Source organism: Stigmatopora argus, chromosome 4 (assembly GCF_051989625.1).
Source record: "Stigmatopora argus isolate UIUO_Sarg chromosome 4, RoL_Sarg_1.0, whole genome shotgun sequence".
Taxonomy (NCBI): Eukaryota; Metazoa; Chordata; class Actinopteri; order Syngnathiformes; family Syngnathidae; genus Stigmatopora; species Stigmatopora argus.
This window is the reverse complement of record NC_135390.1, coordinates 9109665-9136262: the sequence shown is the minus strand read 5'-3', so window position 1 is coordinate 9136262 and position 26598 is coordinate 9109665. Positions and strand designations below refer to the sequence as shown.

Here is a 26598-nt window from a genome sequence, read left to right as displayed (position 1 = left end):
GGTGAGTGACGGGGACTCCAATGCACTGCCTCTCTCACGCCCCAGCAGGAGTTTATTCAGCTCCAGCTGCCACAAAGCACGAGAGCTGGAAATGGACCCGGTGTTTAGCCAGCGTAGCGCTGTTCATACACTGGATTGTACCACTTGGTTTTGACACTCCTCACTTGTTTAAGGGTCGGTTGCCGGATCAGGTGTCTAAATGCTGTCACTTGGAAAAATGCACTCCAGAGCCAAGTCAAGGAGTTGTGACAACTACCTGAGTATTAAGGTATGGATTCGACATGTGCTTTGACACTTAGTGACTTGTGCTGGCATGTATCGGGCCAAAAGTAACGTTTACTTGTTGATCTAGACATCTGCTTTTGTGCATACTGGTGTCAGTGTTTACACTTATGTGTGCTTAGTCCTAAAACAAAGCAGCATTCTGGTGGTTTTTACATGAAACACTGAGTGGAAAAACATGGATGCTGATGTTGCATATTGTACTATAATTGTGCAATGAAAACAAAAACTGGGTTGGAGAATTTTTTCTGGACTAGAAAATGAAAAGCACTTGTTTTTGGAATAAACACATTTTTAGATATATGCATTCATATTCAGTCCTTTTGAAAAGCTTGTGCTTGGATTTTTTTATAAGTTGTATATGATGTTTCACAAAGCTTATATACATTGTTTGTATGTACTTGCCATGTACAAGCATTCTTGATTAATCATCAAAGTCTAATGGATTACAATAATAACCGGATAAAGTTAGAAGAATGAATTCTGTGTCTGCTCTTGACAAATTAATTTGAATTATGGCTAGGTGAGACAACTTTTCAGGCTTTAAAACTATTCTTTTGTAGCTTGAAATTGCTCAAAGAAGAGAAAACACAATCTAAAGTTATACTTTGTATCACTGCTGGGGTCAGTGAAGTACACAACTTTGTATCCTCTTTGATAAGCAGCTTTTCCTTTATCAACTCCCAACTTGTATTGGTATGCACCCGTTCTATATTTACCGGGCACAACAGATTCTTTCTTCATCTCACGTGACTGTGTTTTAACTTTTTGGATTAATTGAACCGCTAGAATTCACTTTGTTCATGATTGAGTGTGAATTGAGGAATGTACTAAAATACCAAGGTATCGTGTCAAAGAGGTCAACTGGGGCTGTTCAAGAACAATATCCCACAGCTAGTGTTGTTTACATCTCGTCACACAAAGACATCAGTCGCTGGCAACATAAATCAAGTCTTTCTCTTAACTGCTGTGAGACTCTTTTAAAAACAGGTTTTACTAGAAACCTGTGTATGCTTGCACCCAAAATGTGAGTTTGTATCTTTTTGAAAGTTGGCGCTTTTCAAAGATTTAATTCCATCTATTTGCAGTAAACTGCTTTGGGGGCACCTGAAATCAGGTCACTCATATTCTTCTATTCTTTCTAAATGATAAATGTATGACATTTGTGAAACCTCTTACTTGGTTTAAGCATCTATGTCATTGTCCAAATATTCTTTTATTTTACTTTAACATTTATTTGTATGGTAACTAGCTTGGAGGTCAGTTTTTCCACTCAAGACTTCCCTAAATGTCAATACCACTTGTGAGTAACCGTTAAAGGTTAGCTGTTATCATGAAGTGATAACCTCATTAAACAGTCCTGGTTTTACAGAGGTTGCAAAATATTGTATTTAGAAAAGTTTCATTCACTTTAAACTTAGAGACTGAAGTGAACAAGATAGTTATAGATGTTAGTTTTTTATTTTATTTTTGATAGTGTGTGGCCTCACAGTTGTGGGGTCGTGGGTTCGATACCAGGTCCGGACCTTCCTGTGTGTAGTTTGTATGTTCTCCCCGAGCTTGCGTGGGTTTTCTCCAGGTACTTCGATTTCCTCCCACTTCCCAAAAACATGCATGGTAGACCAGTTGGACATTCTAAATTTCCCCAAGGTATGAGTGTGAGCATGAATGGTTGTCCGTTTCCTCGTGCCCTGCGATTGGCTGCCCACCGATTCAGTACCCGTAGTTAGCTGTGATAGGCTACAGCACCCCTCGCAACCCTTGTGAGGATAAAGGTTTCAGAAAATGAATGAATAGTGGAAAACCTACTGTTTGTGGCACTAGGATTCAAAGTTGTTTCCCCAAAAATTGGATGACCAATGATGGTTATGCATTTGACATTAAATGGCCTAACAGGTTGGAGCAACGTGCGGCCTTTTGGCATCATCCTGCTGTCTGTGAAGCTCTTAGTAGCAGTGTTTATGGGGCTCTTCTGTTACACTCCCCTGGTGGCTTCATGGTCCACTGGACGCCTGGTAGGCAGCCTTTTGTGCCCGTGACCCACTAAATGTGTCAGTGAGCAGCTCTGGATCACTCTCGCTGCACCTTTCTATGGGTTGCAGCCTTTGTCTATGCTTATTTTGAAAAATCTCTTTTATTCTTTTTTCTCCTCAACTTTTAAAACAGGCATGTTGGATGATATCGATATATTTTATGTTAAAGCATTAACTGGGTGTCTTGATATACAAAGTTGTTGGGCATCGTTCTATGGCACACAGTAACAGCTGTTTTGTTGACGCCACAGACAAAAGTGTTCCACCTGGATCTAGAGGACACTAATTACCACGTTACTCCTCCATCATTCAGGCAGCCATTTACCAACATGACCTGGAATCATGAAAGGGAGCAACTTCCTATTCGGTTTGTGTGTTATGGCCAAAGGTCTAAAGCAGGCTAACCTCTGCATTCCTTAGTGTTCAGCTTAGCTCCCTTATTCTGGTGAGATGTACATAAATGCTTACCTCCCACAAAATTAGGTTCCTCAGTTTGGCTTCTAATATGGAAATTAGTAGTTGTATGCCAAGGTCAAACCGGTGAACAAAAGTGAAAATGAATTCTGGTACAGTCATGTTGATTTGCTTTTCTGCATAATGTCAGTTCTCGATCTTCCATTTGAACACTTATTATTCTAGCCTATTCAGCACTGCACCAAAATGCAGATGTGATTTATGGAGTTTATTTGGATAGTTAATGCGTAATAACTAATACGGGTTTAAATGATCAATTTCACAGACGGACAGAATTGATTCTTTTTACAACGATGCAGTATTTGCCAATATTACATAGTGTGTTGTCATTTGATTAGATTCCAGGGCCTTTGACCAAATTTATACAATATTATGTGCAAATATGCACATATTTAACACAATCAGCACCATTTCATTAGCAAAAACACAAATACAAAGGCATATTAATAAAAAAAACATTCTATTCATTCTATTGATCCATTTCGATTTGATAGCAGTTATGAAATCACTTGATTCTTAAACCCTTAATAACTCATTGTAGTGCCAAATCTGTCAAGGAGATCAATGGTTTCGCTGTGGCAATCACTATGAGGGTAATCAAAAAGTCAATGAGTATTTAATCAACAATCAATTGTGCATTGAACAATCATTCATTCATCTTCCATACTGCTCATCCTCGAAAAAGTTGCGGGGGTTGCTGTAGCCTTACCCAGCTGACTTCGGGCGACAGGCAGACTACACCCTAGACTGGTCGCGAGTCAGCTGTAGGACACACAGAGAGACAACCATATACACTCAGTAATACCGCCAGCAGCGGGAATTGAGCCCTGTACCGAAGTCAGGCGAGTGAACCTCTAAACCATGATACGGCTTCATTGAACAATCAATCATTTGAATAACTGATTGCCCAATTACATTGAACAATAAAACCAAGTGTACATTTATTTAACCAAATACATTTTGCTAATCAGTCACTTAGTCGATCAGGGTAAATGTCATTTCATTGTAGAGATGCATTTAATGCCGTTAGGCACAGTTCAAACCTTAGCTGTAAATTTAGCCTCATTATAAGCCGTTGGAGTTTTGTACATGTGCTAACTTGAAAATCTCAAGTCACTACCAGAACTTTTTTTCCTTCCTTGGGAAGCTAACAAGGAAACCTAGTGACCCATCCTCAACAGTGTCATGAAGGCTTTCCTCTCATTGTTTGCATTCTGCTCATAAAACACGTTGTTCTTCTGCCAAGTGACTAAGGCCGAGAAACATTTCTGTCCCGCTAAGTGCTGCCTGACTACTAATGAAAGTGGGTGCTTTGTTTCTGGAGACCAACACTGTACTGAACACACCACTTAGGGAGGCGGTGATCACAATGAGAGCCTTGTAGCCAAGTCATGGCATGTGTACCAACGCAGTGGACTGTACTCAATCTCCTCTAATAAACAGCACTGAGCTGCTTAGATCAGCAGTTCTATAAAGAGTGAAACACAACACTGTCTCACTCGCACCCCTGGTGCCTATAGGATGCTTTGATTTATTTCGTATTCTCGTGCAAATCTGCTCAAGTGTATGCTGCAAAAATGTCCTATAACGTTGTACACGGGTGCCAAATGGTGGGACTTTCCCTGGTATTACTGTCTATCTGCATGGTTATCACTGGAGGCAGATGTCTTTCTTTCACTGTTGTGTTCCATTCGGGAAGGACAGATAGGAGAAGGATGTTTGGCCTTGATTCCCTGCTGAAACGGCAACAATGTCTAAGTTCTGAACATGACTTCCACTCCAGATCAGTCGCTGCCATGCTGCCCGGTGGCTATGCGCTCTGCTAAAGTGCATCTCTAAATACCGTATGCCCCTGACAGATCATGAATAGGTTGGATAATGCAAAAGTGATTTGGTTGCTAATGCGAGGTCACGTTGCGCTGGACGGACTTTCCAGTTGTTCTGTTTGTATCCGCTCAAAGTGACGTCACTTGGTCCAGGTGTTTCCCTTCTGTCTGATGGAAAGATCATCACTGGCTCATGTTTCCTATCATGATCCAACTTCCTGAATAAATGGGATCATGTTGAGTCTGTCAGTAAAGCACATTTATCTTTGATCATTATCATAGTCATTCATGTCGAGCTATTAATCAATCCAGTAGGTAAAATGTAAACAATATTTATTCTGAATCCTGTTTCATTGGGAAATTATGAGAGGGGCAACTGTCTAAATGGTGGTATCTGCAACAGTTCAGATCTAATTGTAATATTATATACTGGAGCAGTAAATACTTAGTGGTCTTGTGGTCTTGCTGCAATATGTGCTAGGGCCAATATGACAATCGCTGTATGGTTTTATATTACATCCTTAGTATAACAGTATACCAATTTAATGTGCCAAATAAAATAAAAGAAAACACGTCTGATTTTGCATATCATTGTGTGAAGTTTGCATGTTCTCCTGCCCCTGCTTGTGTGGGTTTTCTCCGGCTACTCCAGTTTCCTCCCGCATCTCAAAAACAGGCATGGTAGGCTGGTTGAAACACTCTAAATTGCCCCTAGATATGAGTGTGAGCGTGAATGGTTGTCTGTCTACCTCTGCTCTCCGATTGGCTGGCCACGAATCCAGGGTGTCCCCCGCTTGGTGCCCATAGTTGACTGGATAGAGTCCAGTACCCCTCGTGAGCCTTTGGAGAATAAGCGGTTCAGGATATGTATGCATGAAATAATTGTTTTGGAAGTGATCATTTTCTGTTGTTAGGATAACACTCTACTAGATTCCCGGTCACGGAGAGCAAAAACACACATGCAGATAACTTGATGTGAATATCTTTATTTAATCACAGTCCCCAAAGTGTTATTTATATATAGTATTTAAATGGAAACACATTGCCAAAATAGACTGGACCATTCTGTGCTTTGTAAAAAAACAGAGAGCTGACTGGGCGTTTCTGTGATTTTCACAGGACGCTGAGTCTTTGGACAGCTGTATCCAAAGCACCTTGTCGGCCCTGTACCGGCCCTTCAACGCCACAGCCTCCACCGTCCTGTGGCAACTTTTCGGTGTGGTGGAAAGACAATACCGTGGAGACGGCCTCCGCTGCTTCATCGACTTCTTGGTTCCTGCTAAAAGGATTCTTCAGCTCATTCAACAGGAAACTTGTGTGAGTGGTTAAATTGTGCATGGAGATTATACATTTTGACCACCCCAATTGATGCACAAGACAATGCATGTTCTTCACTTTGATGTTTCTTTGCATGTTCACCTCTAGGGAATACTTAGCTTGAAAGGAAGAATTGTGAGGTCATAAGAAAGACTACCAAATGCAAAGGAAGGTGAAAATATTACTTCTGAATATCTTGGGCCAAAAAAAGTGGCTTGAAGCACTTCAAAGCAAAAAAATGGAACTTAATATTAACCATTTTCCTCCTATCCAACCTCTGTGGGTGTTACTCCTGCGACCAAAGCATTTATCCATCTCATTAGTAATTACACTATGACATTAGACATATAATAGTTTTTACTAATTAATAACAAGCTACTATTAAAAGTAACTGCATTATAACAGTTGTCTTACAGTCTCTTTAAAAAGTGTAAAAGGGTTGATGGTGACAGTATAATATTCCCTTTTTTCATTTTCAGCCTTATCCAACCTATTCTATTAGCTCAGTAGTCAGCATGCTCGACTGCAGCATTGTAAACGTCGGTTTAAATCATAGTTGAGAAGGGGGAGAATGAAAAACACAGTGCAGTGATATCACCACTAGTTTCAATAATGAAGAAATGATCACAGTGTAAAAATTTGGTATAGTCAATTCAAAAAAATAAAGTACATTTTACAGGCAACATGAGCTACACCATTTTTACCTGCAACCCCAACACTCCCTCATCTCATGTTATTTTAATATTAAAATTGTGGCAACCACAGCTGCCAGGATTTCAAATTAAATTTACTTCTTTGTTTTTGTTTTTGTTCTGGGATTTTTTTTACAGAGGCTCACAGGTTACAAAAAAAGATGTCACTGCTTTTCCTTTTTCAATTGTGTCACAAGAAGTAGACTTACGGTTGTTTTGAAATCAGGCCTGATACGTGTTTTCTCTTGAGACGATCAGTGGGTGTGAGCCATCATCTGCATGGAGCCCTGTGCATACAAGTCAAACATGTTCTAACAATAGTGGCAAATTTTCAGCCAGTGACGCGAGGCTGACAGAAGCTGTGTCTTGACACAAATTGGCCAATGTTTTCCAGGAGTGGGCGTTAACTGTACCCCTCTTCTCTTCTCCCAGGTAAGGTTCCGAGGACTGCTTCTCTATAATGAAGGTTGGCCTCTCTGCATTCACGAGAAAGTGATCTTGCAGTTGTCCCCCTTGCACAAAGTGAGACTGAAGCAAGGAGACTTCTACCTGCAAATTGTACCATTAGGCCACAAGACTGCAAAGCTTGTGATAAAATGCTTGTCGGGCAGCGGGCAGGCTATTGTGGAGATCCCTGTCGCGGAGAGCATGTATGGCAGCGTTTTCACCGCTGAGTTCCTGCAGAATGTAACAGTTGAACGGAACCTGCACCCGCTACAGAATTGCCTGCTTACAACCGGTAAATCTGTGTACAGGACTCCGTGGAAGAACGTGGTCAAGCCTCTGTTTATCAGCAACACGGCGGAAGCCATCATGCAAGCGCATTGCAGCAGGGTCGCCTTCCGCGGCACACTCAGTGCCTGCAGTACCAGCGGATCCACGGGAACTCTGGACAGCCATCGCAGCTCCAGGGAGTCCCTCCATTCTCAGGGAGCCGACTCCACTTTCTCGGAGTGCGGCTCACCTAGCACAAACCGCGCGGATACCAGAAGCGATAGCCATAGCACGAGGAGAGTAGACATAACAACTCCCGTCATTACGATCAGTCCCACTGAAGAGTGTGGGACAGAGCAAAGAGTGGATGAGGCCAGTGGGAAAGAGAGAGGACTAGCATCCAAGATGCTCTCCTTTAGTACAGACCTCAGCAATCCAGGCCCACATAGACGTCACCCAAGAGACTCTGTGGTTTTTGAGAGCAGAAGACTTTTCAGGAAATCCTACATGGAAGCTCTGCAGAACCCCATGAGCCTCGGATCTAGCACTGAGTCCATCCTGGAAGAAAGTCCGGAGCACGGTAGTCCAAGGGAAGGATCCGTGACACCAGGCAGCAGCCCAGACACTCGCACTTCTTCTCGAGAACACTTATCCCGGAGGTTAGGGAGCCGTGGATGGCTCAGCGGTGAAGATTCTCGACCCAGCACACCTTTGCATTACTTACAGAGAGGGTTGCGGAGCGCAGAGAGACGGGCGGAGCGCCGTTCCAAGTCACTGGAGAGGAATAACAAAACTGGACAGAGTAAAGCTCACCGGGAAAGGTCTTCCTCTGGAGGCTCAGCTAGCATCTCCCCCAAAAAACTAATGAATGGTTATGTTCTTCGTTTTGGGAAGTTGGAAGTGGAGGCCTCTATTCCTGGTTGTGAAAGGAGGAGTAGTAAAGAAGTGACAGGTATGTACACAGTTCATCAGTATCATAGTATTGTGTAGATCAGTGGTTCTTAACCTTGTTAGAGCTACCGAAACCCATCAGTTTCAGATGTGCTTTCACCAAACCCCACCAGTTTTCATATGCGCATTCACCGAACCCTACTTTAGTGTAAAATAAAATGACTTTTTTCAAACTCAAAATATATAAATTCCTCGCAGCACTGATTGGCCAATCAATGTCACGTGATCATCCGCAGCCAGTGATGGTCAAGTAGGGCAAGTTATCGGAAATAGACAGGATGAGTCGATGTGTCTTGACCTCTGCAGCAGAGGCGCCACCAAACCCCTGAGACCGACTCACCGAACCCAGGTTAAGAACCACTGGTATAGATCATAATTGCACTTTATCGTACTCAGATATACAGGCACTTATTGGTAAAACATGTTCTTTCAAGTTAATGACCATGACAAAAACATGCCATTAGAAAACCATTTAGTATAACTTTCACAGTATTTAAGTCCTTTTACTCTCACATGAACATTCACATGCTGACAAGGGTCAAAGGTTCCCAATGGCTATTTTCTCTGCCATTCTTCAATAGTTGCCCCTATACATTCATATTCATTCTGGATGACAGCCCGCAAGTTGATTAGATTTTAAACAAAACTGATAGTTCCTTAGAAATCTGATCACCTTACTATTTTCCGAACCACTTATCCTCACAAGGGTCGCCATTATATTCTAATAATAATATGAGTTGTGGCCTATCATTTCACAAATACCCCAACCCGAGGGGGGAAAAAGTCATCAAAATAAACCAGGCTGTGGCCAGGTTTTGTAATGATAGCCTGCAGCAAGACTAGCTACAACAGCTCATCACTCGGTGAGACAGCTCACAACTGTGAAACATTAATGCTGTCACTGCTGACAGATTGCTTTTCAGAGAATGGTTGCTGTGTTCTTTGGCACCTTTGAGTTGGGGGTGCAGAATTTGCCCTAGCCTGACAAGGGAAGTTGAGTCACATTTATTTATCTTTACTTTAATCACAACAAATGTATCAAAGGGCTTCACAGGACCACAGTTGACAGGCAATTACGACATCCACTGCTCTGAAGTCACATCTGTGTGTTGTGTTTTTGTTTGTTTTGTTTTGTGTTGACTTCTGCGGTGTAACTAGGGTTACAGATAAAGTGAATGTCTTACTATTTTTATTTTGATGCGTGGAAGGTACTTTTCTTGGGTTGATATGTTGTGATGTTTCGGGTGACTGACTGGCGACAGGTTCAGGGTGTAGTCCACGTTTATCTCAATGTTTAATGGGATAGGCTCCAGCACCCCCACTTCCCTTTGAGGATACACAGTATGGAAAATTATTAGCACATATGGTTCTTCCTGGTAGCGATAAGACGAGGCAATGGCAATTCATTTGTGTAGCACTAATCAACAGTGTTAAAATATTAAAATAAAATGAACAAAAAACACGAATGAGAAGACATTTATTTCCCCCAGATATGATAAAATAATGACATTTAAATTATATCATCAGGATAAAATACTTTTTCTAAACAATTTGCATTTAGTCCCTCAATTGTCTAGGGCTCAACATGATAATTTCTACATATTTCATCAATTGCTTGCTAAAGGATGAAAAATGTTACTGATATAATAATGGTAAACATTGGAATTCTATATAATACAATTATATCATCTCATTTCATGTTACACAACATTTGAGATATACATTTTTGACTCATTAATATTCATTTAGAGCGGAGATTAGGATTTAAATGAGTGTTTTGTTATTTTTCTTTTGAATAAATTTGATTACAGCCTACTAGCATATTACACAAATAAAAATAGAGTACTAGAAGATCCCTGCTGCATTCCTAAAATGACTTCAGTGGCGATTGCATTTCAGCTGTTGTAAAGCAAGTTTCCATCGATGGTGTTTCAACAAAAGACCAAGCAGAAGGACCGTAGCATCCTACAATAAGGATAGTCCTACAGTGCTTTTAAAGATAGTGGGGGTGCTCTGATCGCACATGGGTTGCCTCATTTACAAAAGTGTCCTTTGTGAACCAATCAGTCGTCAAGGAGAATAAAGAAAGCTTTGCAAGAGTAAGAAATAAAAGCACATTTCCTTTATGATTTAACACAAAATCCCATGCCCACTGTCCGATGGAGCTTTTCTCTTTGACGGTGTGGTGTCAAACTGGGGACAAAAAAAGCAGACTTTCACAATACTCCAGAGGATTTACTCGACGTTTGTCGCTTCCTGTGAAAACAAAGCAATTTAGGAAACATGCAGCAAACACTGGCCTGCTCATACAGTGGCTCAGGAAATGCATGGACTATTTTCAGACAATAGTGGCTGTGCTGGCTGGGTTTACTCCCACACAACTGAGTAGGACTATAGTATAATAGTATAATGGTATTGAACACACAATTGTTTACTTCTAAAATGTAGTTTGTTTTTAAACTGCTATGATGACAGTGCAATAGTCAACATAGCTCGTGTCATTTGACTGTTTACATTTTAATGGATAACTGCTTGTCTTTTTGCCTTCTGTCTCAGCTTTTTTATATATTAATAAATTGAAAGCATGAATAAGATATTTGCAAAAACAAACCTAAAAATAAGACAAAACAATTACGTTCATCAGTTTTTACGAGTATGTTCAAATCGACTGTAAATGCAAATTCATTTAAATTGATATTTGTAATTTTACATGAGAGAAGTTGATATATCATTGATGATATTCTGCTTAATACTGTAACACTGCCATCAATCTAAATGTTTGAATCTTATACATATATATATATATGTATACACACACACACACACATATATATGTATGTATGTATGTATGTATGTATGTATGTATGTATGTATGTATGTATGTATGTATGTATGTATGTATGTATGTATGTATGTATGTATGTATGTATGTATGTATGTATGTATGTATGTATGTATGTATGTATGTATGTATGTATGTATGTATGTATGTATGTATGTATGTATGTATGTATGTATGTATGTATGTATGTATGTATGTATGTATGTAGTATATATACTACAAGAAGAACAACTATTTTTCTGTTGTCACATATACACACACATATAATACGTATATGTGTGTGTATATGTGACAACAGAAAAATAGTTGTTCTTCCTGTAGTTTATTTAGTGAGCTAGTACAAAGACCATAATACGAAAAACCTAGATTGTACTAGACTGTAATGTGAGATCAGTGCTAATTGTGCTATGCATACATTGAATAATCCTCAATGGCCGCACTTTTAACAAATGCACAATCTGGATCAAGTGTGCAAATTGTGTGACCAATAATAGATATGAGTCACACTAAAAAACAAGCCCAGGGGATTAATGTCCTGAAGTTTATAACACCAAAATTACTCTTGACTCATGTTGACAATAAACCTGGTCTCCACGGTGACTCAATGTGATTTACTATGAGCCTAACTTTTTCAAGTGAAAGGAATCGACTCTCTTTCTTAAAATCTAGTCGACTATTGCATTTACACCTTCATTCATTGATTTTCTATACCGCTTATCCTCACAAGGGTCGAGGGGGGTGCTGGAGCCTATTCCCAGCTGACTTCAGGCACCAGGTGGGGACACACTGAATTGGTAGCCAGCCAATCGCAGGGCATGTTTTTATACGTTTAAAAAAAAAACTCAGCGAGCAACACACCCACTGTTTAACCCTGTAATTACAATTTACAGGGCTGCAGGAAGACACTGTTGAGGATCAGAAGTCTAGACTCACCGAAGCGGAATCCAAAAGCCCCAAAACTGCGAATGGTTCAGCAATTGGGTTGGGGACATCATCAAGCTCTTCCAATGACAGTAACTTGTCCCTGCCTAAACAAATGTCAGAGGTTAATCAGGAGCTGCTTGCATCAGGCGCTATAATTTTGCCAGGTAGGGAGCAACTTGACCTGATTTCACCCTGAAACTTCTTTCCCCCCCTTTTTTTACATGTGACAGACACATGGTAGCTATTGTTCAAATTATATAGATATGTTTATGTATTATTTTAATATTCACACGTGAAGTAGTGAAAAGGTCGTACTTTTTTGTTTGAACCTGTCTATTTTCATCCAGGAACAAGAGATCGCAGTGGGAGGGCGGTTTTGCAGGTGTGTACAAGAGCTCAGGTGTGGGCAGGCGAAAGCTGCACGGCACATGATCTCACCACCTTACTGGTCTACTTACATTCCACTCTGCGGTAAGCAGAGAACACCTTTTGTTCCCATTATTATTCAGCAAATAATGTCAGGTAATTGAATTCTGTTTTTCAGTATCACTAAATCATAATTAAAATTCTTGTACAAAAAGCAGCACTGGGTATTTTTTAGTTTCCAATAAGTACTTTATATATGTTTTTGATTATCTCTAAATTATATTTAAAATGCTTGTACAAAAAGCAGCACTGGATATTTTTTAGTTTCTAATAAGTACTGTATATATAACTTTTAAATGCAGTATTCATTACACATTGATGGTATTACTATTATTATGATTATTCCTTCATTTTCCATACAGCTTATCCGCCCGCAGAAGGGTCGCGGGGGTGCTGGAGTCTAACCCAGCCAACTACGTGCAACAGGCGAAGGACACCCTGAATTGGTGGCTAAATTATATAAATATAATTTAGATCTGGGATCCACATGTGAGAAAATTGGATTACACTTGTAGTTACAAAGGTTAATATTATGGCCTGCATGACCCAAAACATAATATCTATTATGTAGACACCAGGTCTTGTTTTTTTTAATAACCAGAAGTAATCACAAGGGGAAAAAACATTGAGTATTGTCATAGATGCTCCACAGTTTTTTTGTGGATGTAGTGTCTATCAATTTCAAACTACTGCTGTTTCTGCCTTATTACATTTCTGAATGCATTATATTTGTTGGGGACTAAAAGTGAGATATTTCCATTATTATTCAGTACCACTATCTGGTGTGATGTAAGGCAAAAGCTTTTTTGCCCACACTTGTTTGACCAGAAGTAGGTACAAATATGATATCTGTTGCCTCGAGTTAGTTTTTAAACATGTACGGCACCTGTGTCAAAGTGGCGGCCCGGGGGCCAAATCTGGCCCACCGCATCATTTTGTGTGGCCCGGGAAAGTAAATCATGAGTGCCGACTTTCTGTTTTAGGATCAAATTAAAATGAAGATGTATAGATGTATATTAAATTTCCTGATTTTCCCCCTTTTAAATCAATAATTGTAATTTTTTAATCATTTTTTTCTGTGTTTTTAGTTCATTTTTTTGTAACATCTAAAAATATATTAAAAAAGCTAAAATAAACATTGTTTTAGATCTATAAAAAACTGAATATTCAGGGCCTTTAATCCAGTTCTTTTAATCCATTTATTTAAAAAAATCTGAATATTATATCTAAAATGGTCCGGCCCACGTGAAATCAAGTCTGACACCCTTGATGTACGGTATTCATAAAACCTTTGTAATGGTGTATAGAAAATAGTAAATACACGGGCTAAATTGATGTCCCCACACTATAGTATGCTTTGATGATAATAATGCAAGAATATCACTGCTATTTTTTACTGACCTCTCTCCCTATTATGTATCATTGAGTGTCTATGTTTATATTGTTGACAATTAACACCATGGCACTTGTACATTGTTTAGCCATGTTAACATGTAGTTAAAGTGACTAAATTATGCCTTTTGTAGGAAAGACAAATGTGATGAAGGTCTGACAGTTGTGATAGACAGCAGGAGGCAGCAGCCAGTTCCTGCTCTCTTGTCTTCGCTGTCTGAATTTCAGGTGAGCCTCCTAACAACACTTTTAGGTTCACTGGCCGGCCTCACAATGCCAATAGTCCATACTACATCAAGTAGACTTTTTGACATTATTTCCCAATGTGCAACATTTCAGAAGAAGAGGCACACCTTAAAGTTGTAATGACTGCTCATCTAAGTGCTTCTTCTGCAAAAATACTGGCCTCGGGGCTTACGTGTGTTTGCTTGTCTGTTTTTAACCACCACACACAGAAGTGTCTGTGAGCAAGTTGGTATCAGCCGACTTTCATTTCATGATTCTGTTTGAGTCTCACCTGATGATGCAGAGATGTCGGACATTGTAAAAAAAAAAATCTCCATACATATGTTATTATGATTTGTCTGCATGTTTTATCTTTATTGCATTGCATTTATGCGTTATTCCCACGTGTACTCTATTTAGTTCAACCTTTGACGTTTTAAGTAATTGCAATCATTATATAAACATAAAAATATGCATCTATTTTCAGACATTGGTACCAAATGCACTTTACTCAGTTCTTTGTCTGGTGGACAAAGAGGCAGCCGCCAAACCTGAAAGAGAGATTGTTAATGTACAGGTGAGAGAATATAGTTGCGGTTGCGTGAACAAGTTGGGTGCTTCCACTAGATTCATCTAGTCACCAATCTCCTTTTACACAATGTTTTTTTGTGTCATTTCATATCTTGAAATACACAGTATAGCCTTTTTGCCCACTGTTGTGTAACATTCCTATGCCAAGCTTACTTAAGCCTTACATTTGAAGTCATATAAGAGGTGAGGACTGACCAATACTTTTCTGTCTTTTCTCACCATAGACCGAGACATTGTCATCTTTGAAGGCCTTGCTGAAGCATGTTGAACAGAACCAGCTCACACGCGACCTGGAGGGCACCTTCCACTATGACCACAACCATTGGATTCTCTTTAGACAGGTGATTGTGACAGCACAACGCTATGATGTAACGTGATCCAATAGTCCTATTTCCACATTTGGTAAATTTCATATTTTTTCACAAAGACAATGGTCAAGCTCCACGTGGACCTCTTATTTTTGACAAATTAGCGTGATTTCACAATGGAAGTTTCACCAGACAAAACATTTATCATGAAGAAGAAAAAGTCAGATGCTGTATAAGTCACACCGGTGTATTTGTCACTTTTTTTCTTAATGATGACATTTTTGTTATCTATCTTTTTAGATCCCAATAACAAACAGTACAAAAACACAGGCTAGATAGGTTTTTGCTAACTTAGTTTTTCAATTAGATATTCAGATAACTAAAGACTTGTTTACCAAGCTCCTGATCGTAATCCAAATCACTAGCAAAGTCTTCATCTTCAGTATCACTTCAGAAGAATTCTATCAACTCTGGATGGAGAGGCCACAACTACAGTGTCGTTCTCTAATTGTCAGTGTGAAAAAACAGAAGTTACACCTGAATATAAGTTGCAGGCCCAGCCAAACTATAGGAAAATATCACTTTATTCATTTGATGGTCATTTCAAACTTAACTTTCAGCCCGTTTATTCACAATTGAACTATGTTGTTCTCCATGAATCAGGAAGTGACCTGTTAAATGTTCATTTTTCATCTTTTGTCAACTTTACAGAAAATTGAACCATTTGCTAGCAGTTGTGGCGAAGCCATCTCCTCTCTCCAGGAGTCTATCGCCTTGTTGGGTGACAGTGGCAACTTGAAGACGTCTGAGGTAAGACCTGGACTGAATAGTCGGTCACATGCTTCAAGAAAATGGAAGTGAGCTACAAACTGATATTTGTTGTTTAGGAAGTGTCTCTGATGATGGAGCAGCAGAAGCGTCTCATGAAGTCTGTGCTGGATGACAGCCATTTAAATAGGTTACGTCTTGAAGGAGGCACCATCCTCGCCCGCATCAGGAAGGAAGAGGCCTGTGACAATGAGAGCTACAGGTACTGCTGGAGAGCTCTCACTTCCTGTTGGCATCAAAATGACCATGTTATTAATGTTTGCCTGTCCTCAGAGATGCTGTAGATATGTTGAGTGCACTGTACAACCAAGTAGATGAAGAAGTCCATGAGCTTGTCATTCTATCCAACAAGTCTCAGAAGGACTTGGAAAGTCTCCTGGAAGTGCGCAGGTTTGAGGAACAGACACAACAGGTCAGCCTTGACTGTTTACTACCCTTTAACGGCTCTTTTTTCTTTTACGATTATGGAAATTAAAAAAAACAATCTTTTCAGGTTAAACTGTGGTTTAGTGTGGAAGGAGACAAGAATCTCACACCATTGGAATCACTGACATTATCTGTCAGCATCATTAAAGACATGAAGGAAAGCTTGGACCAATTTCTGAAAGAGTCCGTGGTAAATATCTTGACAAGAACAGAGATTTACACCATTACATAAGAATTCCTTGGATTTTCCATTACAAAATGCAGACACTTGCATTATATTGAGCAGGGGTGCTCAAACTTTCTTTGTTCAAGATCTACTTATCAAGCTCTGCAGTGAGCTGGGAAGGGGGGTTACCAAAATACATCATATAATTGCGGCACATGCTTGAATTGTCTAAGGTTTATTACTTAACGAGCAGCTGTCACAGCTCGTCTTAGGCCAGGCAGTGGGCTCCACACATACTAAGAAGTTAGACACCGAGCCTGATGCCTGATCCAGATATTTGTATTCCAAAAAATAAATTTAAAAAAAAGAATCAGACCTGCGATGTGAGTATTGCACACATTGTGATGTCGTGGTATAAACGAGACATTGCTCAGTCCTAATGGAAACCAACATACTGGATCAAATCATACTCTCATGGGATCTACCAATAGTACTTTGGCAATCGATTGGTAGATCGCAATCTACGTATTGAGCACCTCAGATGTACCGTGTAATGTATTCCTTTCTTCATATGTCGGTTGACAGCACCAACATAGACACGCACTACAGATGGTGAAAGAGTCTTCGCAGTTTCTTCCTGGCTCCGTTTCCTCAGAATTCAAGCAATATCTCGTCTCCATACTGAGCAGAGTGGAGAAGCGGAAGGGACACTTGGACCTCCTGGGAAACCTCTACGAGTTCTATGAATCTGTAAGTGAGAAAATATATAGCAGGTCTATTTTAGGGTAGAGAATAACAGTAAAGTACTGATGCTAATTCAGCCAAAGTTTTATCATAGCCTGACATCGTATTAATGTAAAAATATTGTATTCTGTATATAAAGTCCAAAAGAGTGAACCCTTTTTTCAATGTTAATAGGTAAACCAGTGGAGGGAGCATTGCCAGAATTATGTCAGTCACCTTAATACTTCGGGTGAAGCACTTTCTCCCACTGTGGTCCAGACACTGCGGGATTACTGCACTGAGGCCTCCAAATTCTCAGTGGAGAACTTCAGCACACTGAATGACATGGTGCTGTCCCTAGAATGTCCTCAGCAAGTCCAACAGTGGAACGCAGTATGGCACAAATGTCAGCAGACCAAGCAACAGCTGGAAGACACTTTAGCGCGAGCCACTAGAGTGTCTTCAGACTCCATGTCCTCTGATTTTACGGATGTTTTAAAGCCTGCAGGGAGCCAAAGTAGTGTCGCGGAAATTAGTGCCTGCGAGTTCCTGTCTGAAAAGTCCACTGTCTCCAGCAGGACCATCACGCCGCCGACTACTGAGGACATCAAGCTGTATTCTGATGAGCCTTACTCCAAAAGCCCCTCTGGTTCCATTTCCTCCTCTTCACGCTTTACTTTCCCACTTGACAACAAGCTGAGCCCATCTACATTCGATGACACGGACAGCGACTGCACTATCGACTCCTCCACATCCTGCCACTCAGAGCCCCTCTTCTCAGGAGCTTCCCGAGTTCGCAAGTCGCCAATGAAGAAGATTATGAAGAAGACCATGAACTATGAGCTGCCGCCAAGGGAAGGGGGCCATTCAGACTCCAGTCATGTGCATGGTTACACAGGAGTCTACATCAAGGGTTTGGAGGTGGCCAATAACGTGTCGGCAGAGAAAAAGCTTCTGCGGCCCGACGTCATGAGCCCAGCGTTAGGACGCAGTCGCAGTATGTCTACGCCCTCAAAGATCCATACCCGACACAGTGACGGAGAGGACAAGAAACATAGCAGGTCAGAACACTGGATATTATTAATGTGAAGATGCTTTCAAAATGGCAGTAAACCTTCATGAGAAGTAACTGACATTTAGTTGGCTGTCACAACAAAGGTTATTAGTCAAATTTAAATAGAAAATGCATCTAACTCGGATTTGACTCATAAACCGTGAATAGTCTATGGTAGGTGACACAAAACAGAAATTAAGCATATCACAACATATTAGTTATCTACTGAATGACGTGAACATAGTGTGTTGCTGTTCCCAGTAAAGTGCAGCACATCATGGATGAGATGATCTTCACTGAGAGGGAGTACGTTCGCTCTCTCAGCTACGTAATTGAGCATTATTTCCCCGAGATGGAACGCCTGGATCTGCCACAAGACCTCCGCGGGAAGCGCAACATCATTTTTGGAAACATGGAGAAGCTGTGGGACTTTCACAGCCAGTATTTCCTCAAGGACTTGGAGTCCTGCGCCCACTCTCCGCTGTCCATTAGCAGCTGCTTTCTCAGTCATGTGAGTATTTTAAGACCCAGTTAAAATGCCCTGAGGAGGCGCACTGACAATCTACTAAGCTCTCCGAAGTTCCATCAAAAGACGTGACCTTTAGACACGTTATTGCACAACTAAATGGGATGTTTCCAGGGTCATTTGTCATTTTGTTATCTAAATGGACGTGTTATATGGGGAAAGACAAATATCTAACCAAAGGAAAGGCTTCATGCGAGGAGTTGTGTTCTCAACCAATAGTGTAGCATAGTTTGATACTAAAACTAAGTGTATAGCCGGCTCAGCAGTGTAGGCCTGCAAAATTACAGAGGGGAGTTTCTAGGTCACGCTACATGCTTGTGTCCACTTGTTGCTTGGCAGTATTTGAAGAAGCCAAGCCCGTGAAAAATCTGGCATATGCTAGTCATAACTACTATGTGGCAACATGGACCCAAGGGTTTCAATGCCCCATAGCAGGAAAATCTGGAAATATGCTTTTAGATTAAGATTGACCTATGGAATCACAAAAGCGCTTACTCCACCATTATTCAGTCTTATATGGATTTTACTAAATGTCGATTTTTCAATTGAACTACTGGTATGCTTTCTTTTCGAATGGAGAAACAATGTGTCTGGTTACACGGCTCATATGGTTTGAATCTCTTCCATTCTACAGCATGAACTGTTGCCATTATATTATGGTGTTTTCTAACTGGTCAATTGTGTGTATGCAGGAGGATCAGTTTGGAATGTATGCTCTGTACAGCAAGAATAAGCCCCGGTCTGACTCCCTGCTCAGCAGCCATGGGAACGAATTCTTTAAGGTGCGTCTGGAAACTCTGGTAACATTCTTTACTGGGTGAAAAGGTCAGCACTCTTCCACAATGGTGCAACATAAAAGGAAGTGAATTATGCATGTCTCACAAAGCGATATTGTGACTCAAATTAATAATGTAATTATAAGCATGCTACTCGCACAATAGTATACATCAAATTTTAAAATAGGAAAAGATCAAAAATCTCTTGAGGTTCGGTTCCAAAATGTGTGAACATGTCACAAATGGGTCGATCTTAGTTGTTGAATATTTTTGACCTGGAATTTTAAGAATTATTTTTGGTATGCTATGATCATCAAAATTAAGAAAATTAACCCAAAATCAAGAAAGTAAAGTAGATCGATAGTATTTTTCTGTACTATATACGTAGTAGTATATTGATAGAGTGTATAGACAAGTCAATATTTTCCCAATGCATGCTTTATTTTTTATGCTGTATTGAAAAATCCATCACATTGTGTGAAGAAGATAAACCTGAACATGATACACATCAATGGCTTGAAACATCTTGGCCATCTTCTTGCCTCCCAGAATAAGCAGCTGGATCTTGGGGACAAGATGGACCTGGCGTCCTACTTATTGAAGCCCATCCAGAGGATGAGTAAATACGCACTGCTGCTGAAGGACCTCATCAAGGAGTGTAGTCAGTCCCAAGCGCAAGAGCTGAGCGACCTTCGCACGGCCGAGGAGATGGTGAAATTTCAGCTTCGTCATGGCAACGACCTGTTGGCTATGGATGCCATTCGTGGATGTGATGTAAGGACATGGTGTAAACTGTATGAACTAGAGTATTTTGACACCTGTTTTAATCAATAAGCAAGGAATCAGTCATGGACTGAGCTTGTTTCCTTCTAAATTGTAATGTGGTACCTTTTAAAGTTATTTTTACACGCTCAGGTCACAAAATACTTACTATATGTCAGATCATCATTACCTAATGAAAGAAGAGTCACAGTTTGCAATAACCTGCAGTAATATATGTGGATTAACACAAAGGATAAATAACATATGCCTTCGAATATATTTATAGTGCACATCCGCCTTACAGTTCAGAGATCGGGGATTGAATCCTTGGTGTGTTCTGACCTTCCTGTATGGAGTTTGCATGTTTTCCCCGTGCCTGCGTGGGTTTTCTCCAGGTTCTCAGGTTTCCTTCCACACCCCAAAAACAGGCATGCTAGGCTGATTGAAGACTTGAAATTGTCCCTAGGTATGAGTGTGAGCATGAATGGTCATTATGCCTTGTGATTGGCTGGCAAACTGCTCATACTAGTTGGCTGGGAGAGGCTCCATCACCCCCGTGACCCTTGTGTAGATAACCAGAATGAAAAATGAATGAAGCTGCCACTTTAATCAAAGATCATTTGTATAAATACATGACGTGAAATTCAACCTGTTTGATCTTTAAACATGCTTCTTTCAAAGTCAAATATCAATCAATTTATAAATGTTCTTCTATAAAGTAACAAAATATATCCCCCAAATTATATCATCTTGTCAGTGTCCTGCTCCATTATCCATAGTTTATTTTTGAAATTGATGTCATCTTTTGTATACTGTAGAGTGAAATCAGCATCCCACCAGAACTTCTATTGTTATATGTGACCTTGGGTCTTTCCTGTACAGGTCAACTTAAAGGAACAGGGACATTTGCGCTGCCAGGATGAGTTCATCGTCTGGTGTGGACGCAGGAAGTACCTTCGTCACGTCTTCTTGTTTGAAGACCTTATCCTCTTCAGCAAGACCAAAAAGATCGAAGGAGGATATGACATTTACATCTATAAACAATCCTATAAAGTAAGCTTCTCTTTTCGCATCAATTGCTATTTCAGGTACCAAAACAGATTATTTCCTCCTTTTTTAGACAGCCGAGATAGGTATGACTGAGAATGTTGGCGACAGTGGTCTCCGCTTTGAAATATGGTTCCGGCGAAGGAAGTCCCAAGACACGTTCATCCTGCAAGCAAGTTCAGTAGAGGTCAAGGCTGTGTGGACCACCATCTTAGGGAAGATCCTGTGGAGGCAGGCACTACGAAACAGGGGTGTGTTTTTTTGCGTGGATATTTTTCATTTTGTCGCAGATTTGTTCCTAAAAATTCTTGGTGTCTTTTGGCTCACAGAGTTACGCATGAAAGAGATGGTGTCAATGGGCATTGGAAGCAAGCCTTTCATGGACATTAAACCTAGTGACGCAGCCATCAATGACAGAGCCCTCGACTATATAATGAAGGGGTCAGGTGAGACTTTCCTTTTTTTCTCCCCACGTAGTCCCCACTCTTGTTTAATGTTGAAACTGTGTATTTATTTGTATTTGATTGACCTAGCCTAGGCGGCCCGGCTGTTATGATTGCGCCGCGACGTCGTGGCGCGATCGGAGGGATTGGATAACTTCATTCATCCCGTATTCGGGAAATTTCATTGTGACAGTAGCAAGAAAAGGCATAGTTATAAGTTAGACAGTACAGTCAGAGGCCGCAGAACAACAAAGCAAGAGCAAAAAGCACAAAGTACAAAGCAAATCAAAGTCAATGGGATCATTAAGAATCACCAAATCATTAAGACAGAAAAGCAGCAAAAACACAAAACGAGCTACGAGTTTCGGTAGCAAAAACGGATATTTGGACCCAGTAGCGGGGAAGCAGGAGGGGAAGAGACGAACTGTGCTCATGATAGTAACTTTAATGACTCAAAACGCCTTACAAAATAACAAGGACTTGTACATCCCAAAACGAAACAAAACCAGAGCATGTACAGTGCCTTTGCAACGATGTATGCAGTATCACGCAGGACGATCCGACAATGAATACCACTTTCGTAGTGTTTAAATACACACATCCGGAAGTAATCATGAATCACTCGCAGCTGCTCGAACCTAACGGCAAGCCAGGAGGGACAAACGAGCTGCTCCTGACACCGGCAGCCGAGTGGTTAGCACGCCGGAATAGTGGTTAGCACGCTGGCCTAACACTTCTGGGGTCGTGGGTCCGAACCCAGATCGGTCCTCAATCTGTAGGGTTTGCATGGGTTTTCTCCGGGTACTCCAGTTTCCTGCCACATCCCAAAAACATGCAGTGCAAGCTGGTTGAACACTCTAAATTACCCTAACGTATAAGTGTGAGTATGAATGGCTGTCCGTCTTCTTGTGAGGTCAACGCGCTAACCACTCTTCCACCAGCCGCCCCCCAAAGGGAAATGTGGAAAAAATCTGACTTTTTGTAACAATAACAAAAAAGTGCATTTTCCATAGGCTGTAAATCCAAATGATTACTACTGAATATACATGAAGTTTAAGTCAGAAATCTGCTGGAATGCACATTTACATTTTTTAAAATATCTTTTGTATATTCTGGTTACATTTTGAAATGAATTTACTACTCCAAGCCCATGTGAGACAGTGCGGCGTTGTCCTCATCTACTTCTGATTCTCACACATTACGGTTTCTCACAGAATGTAGAACGAGAGCCTCCATAGCGGTGTCCTCGTACGAATACTCTGCTTCCATCAAGAGGCCACACTCCACCATCTCCAACAGCAGCACTTCCTCCTCCGGCAGCCAGTCGTCCTCATCCCTGCTGGGATCCCTCAACCTCCACATGTACTCTTCGCCTACCCACCCACACCCTCATGCCTACCCACTTGCCACCATTCCCTCCTTTGCCCAATGGCCTTATGACTGCATTGAGGAAGACGAGCTGGAGCACGACTCGGGGACCCGTCCTTCCATGCGTGAGTCCTTACATATATATTTGCACAACACGAGAACCCTTGTTCACGCCTAAACTATCGGAATGAGAAATACATGAAACGTTGCCTTAACTTGCCAGGAGCAGGAGAAAAAATGTTGTTGACGCCCTCTTCATGTCAAGATGCATAAAATGCTGTTCTGCATTTTTGTGTCAGTTACAGAGAGTTCCGAGACGTCGTCCCAGTGCACTTCCAATGACAGCGTAACCGGCCTGAGCACCCTCACCTTACCCGGACCCGCCGACGGCCTCCTAGACTCGTACAACAACAACGAGGAGTCCTCCTCCTTCCTTTGCTCTTCCCTGCCTACTTCCTCCATGGAGGATTCCTCCATCTTTCCAAAAAGTGAAGATCTCCAAGCACAGAGCAACAAGTTCATCACGGCAGTAAGTTTATGCTCTGGAGTCTAATCTTAAATCATAAGTGTCAAACTCAAGATGCTAATGTCAAATTCAGGCCAGCACATCAATGTTTTTGCGGCCCTTGCCCATGGCTAGCCGAAATAGGCTCCAGCGACCCTCGTGAGGATAAGCGGTGTGGAAGCTGATTGAATGAATGATGAGTTAGAAATATTGAAAATTAAACTCACTGACAAAAATCTAGACAAATAAAAAAAATGCCCAAACTTTTTTATATTTTACAGCACGGGTGTCAGACTCGGGTTCGTTCGTTTTTTAATAAATTGATTAAAAGAACTGCATTAAAAGCCCGGAATATTCATTTTTTTTATAGATCTATAACAATTTTTATTTTAGCTTTTTTTTAAATATATTTTTTAATTTTACAAAATGATTTTTGAACTAAAAACACAGAAAAAATGTTTAAAAAATTACAATTATTGATTTAAAAGAGGGGAAATCAGGAAATTTAATATACATCTATACTCTTCATTTTAATTTGATCCTAAAACAGAAAGTCGGCACTCATGATTTACTTTCCCGGGCCACACAAAATGATGCGACGGGCCAGATTTGGCCCCCGGGCCGCTACTTTGACACACGTGTTTTACAGTGTGCAAGTGTGTGCACCATAATGATACTAATGATAATGGGTGAGGTAATACTAATCAGAATCAGATTTTTGCAGAAAACTTCATGTGTTAAATCATTACAGAATGAATAAATTTTAGTGATACAATTCAAGTTTTTATAAATGCCTTTATTCAAAAGCATGAGTAAATATTGAAACGATCAAAATAAATAAGCAGCTTTTATCACCTACACAATTTATGAAAAGCAGCTAATAATTTTGTTTTAAATTTCAAATCCAATGATTTTTTTAAAGCCGTTTGTAAAAGTGGATGCATTGGTAAAAAGAATGATGACCTCATATGTGCTCTTTGCTGCATATCACCTTTTAAATTGTTTTTTTTCTCTCTTTCGTCCTCTTCCTCAGGTTAGGACGAAAACATTTCAACATAACTTTGAAGCCATAAAATGAGTTTGGTCCTGCATAATTTATCAAAATACATATTTAGAAAGTTGCCTAATTGGCTACTTGCCTTTATAAGTGTCTTAGTAAATCCAAATCAAAGCATGTAAGATACATGACAATAATAACAGGTCTTAAGGACAAGCAGTAGGTGAAGTTTCATTTTCCAAACTTCCTTTTTTGCCGTCTTGTTTTTGCCAGAGGCAGACTTGTCATATAGCAGTAGGCCTGTCTACAATGGTGTGACTAAGCTTAGCTCAGTAAGTATTCGGCGTCACCATTGCGGCTGTGAAAACGATACGTGGCCTTGTTGTTACTAATACAATATGTTTGAAAATGATGCATGTTCGTGTGAGTTTGAAAACTTTGCTCTGATTGGGTATGTTGCTTGCCTCTTGTATCTTCCTCCAATGTTGCCATTTTGGACGGATTCTATGTGAAAACACATGCATGCTCTTGAATGCACTCAATGGTGTCCTATTCGATTGGACAGTGCATTTTAAAACATCGACACCAATACCAGATTTTCATCACTAAATCCTACACTGATCAGGGGTGTGTAGACTTTTATTTATACATTGTCTTTTCTTTTAGGAGCTGTTCACTGGTATGTAAATAATGTGAATTTAGTAAGTGATTTGGGCACCCATAAAAACAGACCGCTGCTTGGTAAATTGTTGTCTTTTAATTAAAAAAAATGCATTCTTGATATATCCAGTTGAATTTTTTGATGCATATATTTACTTTTCTTTTTTTTCTTTTCAGTTGTGAAGTTCCACCACAGAGCAGAAATCGAACAAAGACAAGATAAAACATTTTGTTGAAATTCAATGGACATTCTCGTAACATTATACACTGCCATGATGGTACTCGTGGTTTGTAACATTTCCTTTAACAGGTATGAATCTGTTTATATTGTAGAGTTGTTGTTATTATTATTGTGTAATTTACAAATAGCGGGCAGATCAATGCAATAAGACCTGCCTTGTTATTATTTTTATTTGCCATCCAGCCTTGTGAAACTTGTACAGATGATTAAAATGGTTTGTGATAAGATTTTGTTTCATTTGTCATTTAGCCCTTGTGAATTGATGCGAAAATGTAATATTATGAGTCACCAGTTGATTCACAGTGAACATGATAACCACAACAAAGGGTGTGTTGGGTCGGGGGCGCTTTTTCATTTAAGACAGGGGTGTCAGACTCGGGTTGGTTCGCGGGCCGCGTTAACGTCAACTCGATTTCATGTGGGCCGGACCGTTTTAGATATAATATTTAGATTTTTTTTATAAATTGATTAAAAGCCCTGAATATTCAGTTTTTTTATAGATCTAAAACAGGAGTCGGGAACCTTTTTGAAAGAGAGAGCCATAAACAATTCCTATTTTCAAATGTTATTCCTTGAGAGCCATACTCACAATTTAAAAGTCAAAATACATGAAAATGTGCCAATTTTTTATTCATTTTACCACTTCTAAAGTACAAAAAGTCTTTGAATTCTTTTGACAACATTGTTACGCTGTTGCTAATCAATGAATATCAATGAGTATCAATGAGAGAATAGATGCAGAAGACTCTAATGAAAAAAAAAAGTCAATGCCACAGTGCCGACGTGACGTTCCTATTGGTGCATTCGGGACTCGGCTCTCTCACCACCGGTTTCCATATTTTAGCTCAGAGCCATATGCAATATCAAAAGAGCCACATGTGGCTCCCGAGCCATAGGTTCCCTACCCCTGATCTAAAACAATGTTTATTTTAGCTTTTTTAAATATATTTTTAGATTTTACAGAATGATTTTTGAACTAAAAACACAGAAAAAAAATATTAAAAAATTACAATTATTGATTTAAAAGGGGGAAAATCCGGAAATGTAATATACATATATACTCTTCATTTTAATTTGAT

General features: G+C 40.1%; 1 protein-coding gene across 5 annotated transcripts; it reads left to right on the top strand.

The window, feature by feature from the left end:
• Positions 1-25746, top strand: plekhg4b (pleckstrin homology domain containing, family G (with RhoGef domain) member 4B). 5 transcript variants are annotated; one of them, XR_013300066.1, is made up of 25 exons: positions 3-268; positions 5735-5932; positions 7057-8290; positions 12022-12219; positions 12403-12526; positions 14008-14101; positions 14586-14675; positions 14914-15030; positions 15709-15807; positions 15885-16027; positions 16099-16237; positions 16319-16441; positions 17003-17167; positions 17336-18201; positions 18456-18705; positions 19413-19502; positions 20046-20270; positions 21141-21311; positions 21379-21556; positions 21635-21751; positions 22963-23241; positions 23416-23645; positions 24892-24950; positions 25285-25359; positions 25456-25746. XR_013300066.1 is itself a non-coding variant. In XM_077599130.1 (24 exons), exons 1-23 carry the CDS (start codon positions 200-202, stop codon positions 24934-24936), a joined length of 5238 nt encoding a protein of 1745 aa, XP_077455256.1. In that variant the 5' UTR covers positions 1-199; the 3' UTR covers positions 24937-24950; positions 25456-25746. The 5 variants fall into 5 exon arrangements, 3 of the variants coding, with proteins under 3 accessions (XP_077455256.1, XP_077455255.1, XP_077455257.1); XM_077599130.1 differs by lacking the exon at positions 25285-25359 and having other exon boundaries at positions 1-268; positions 23422-23645; XR_013300065.1 differs by having other exon boundaries at positions 24892-25359.
• Positions 25747-26598: the final 852 nt, after the last annotated feature.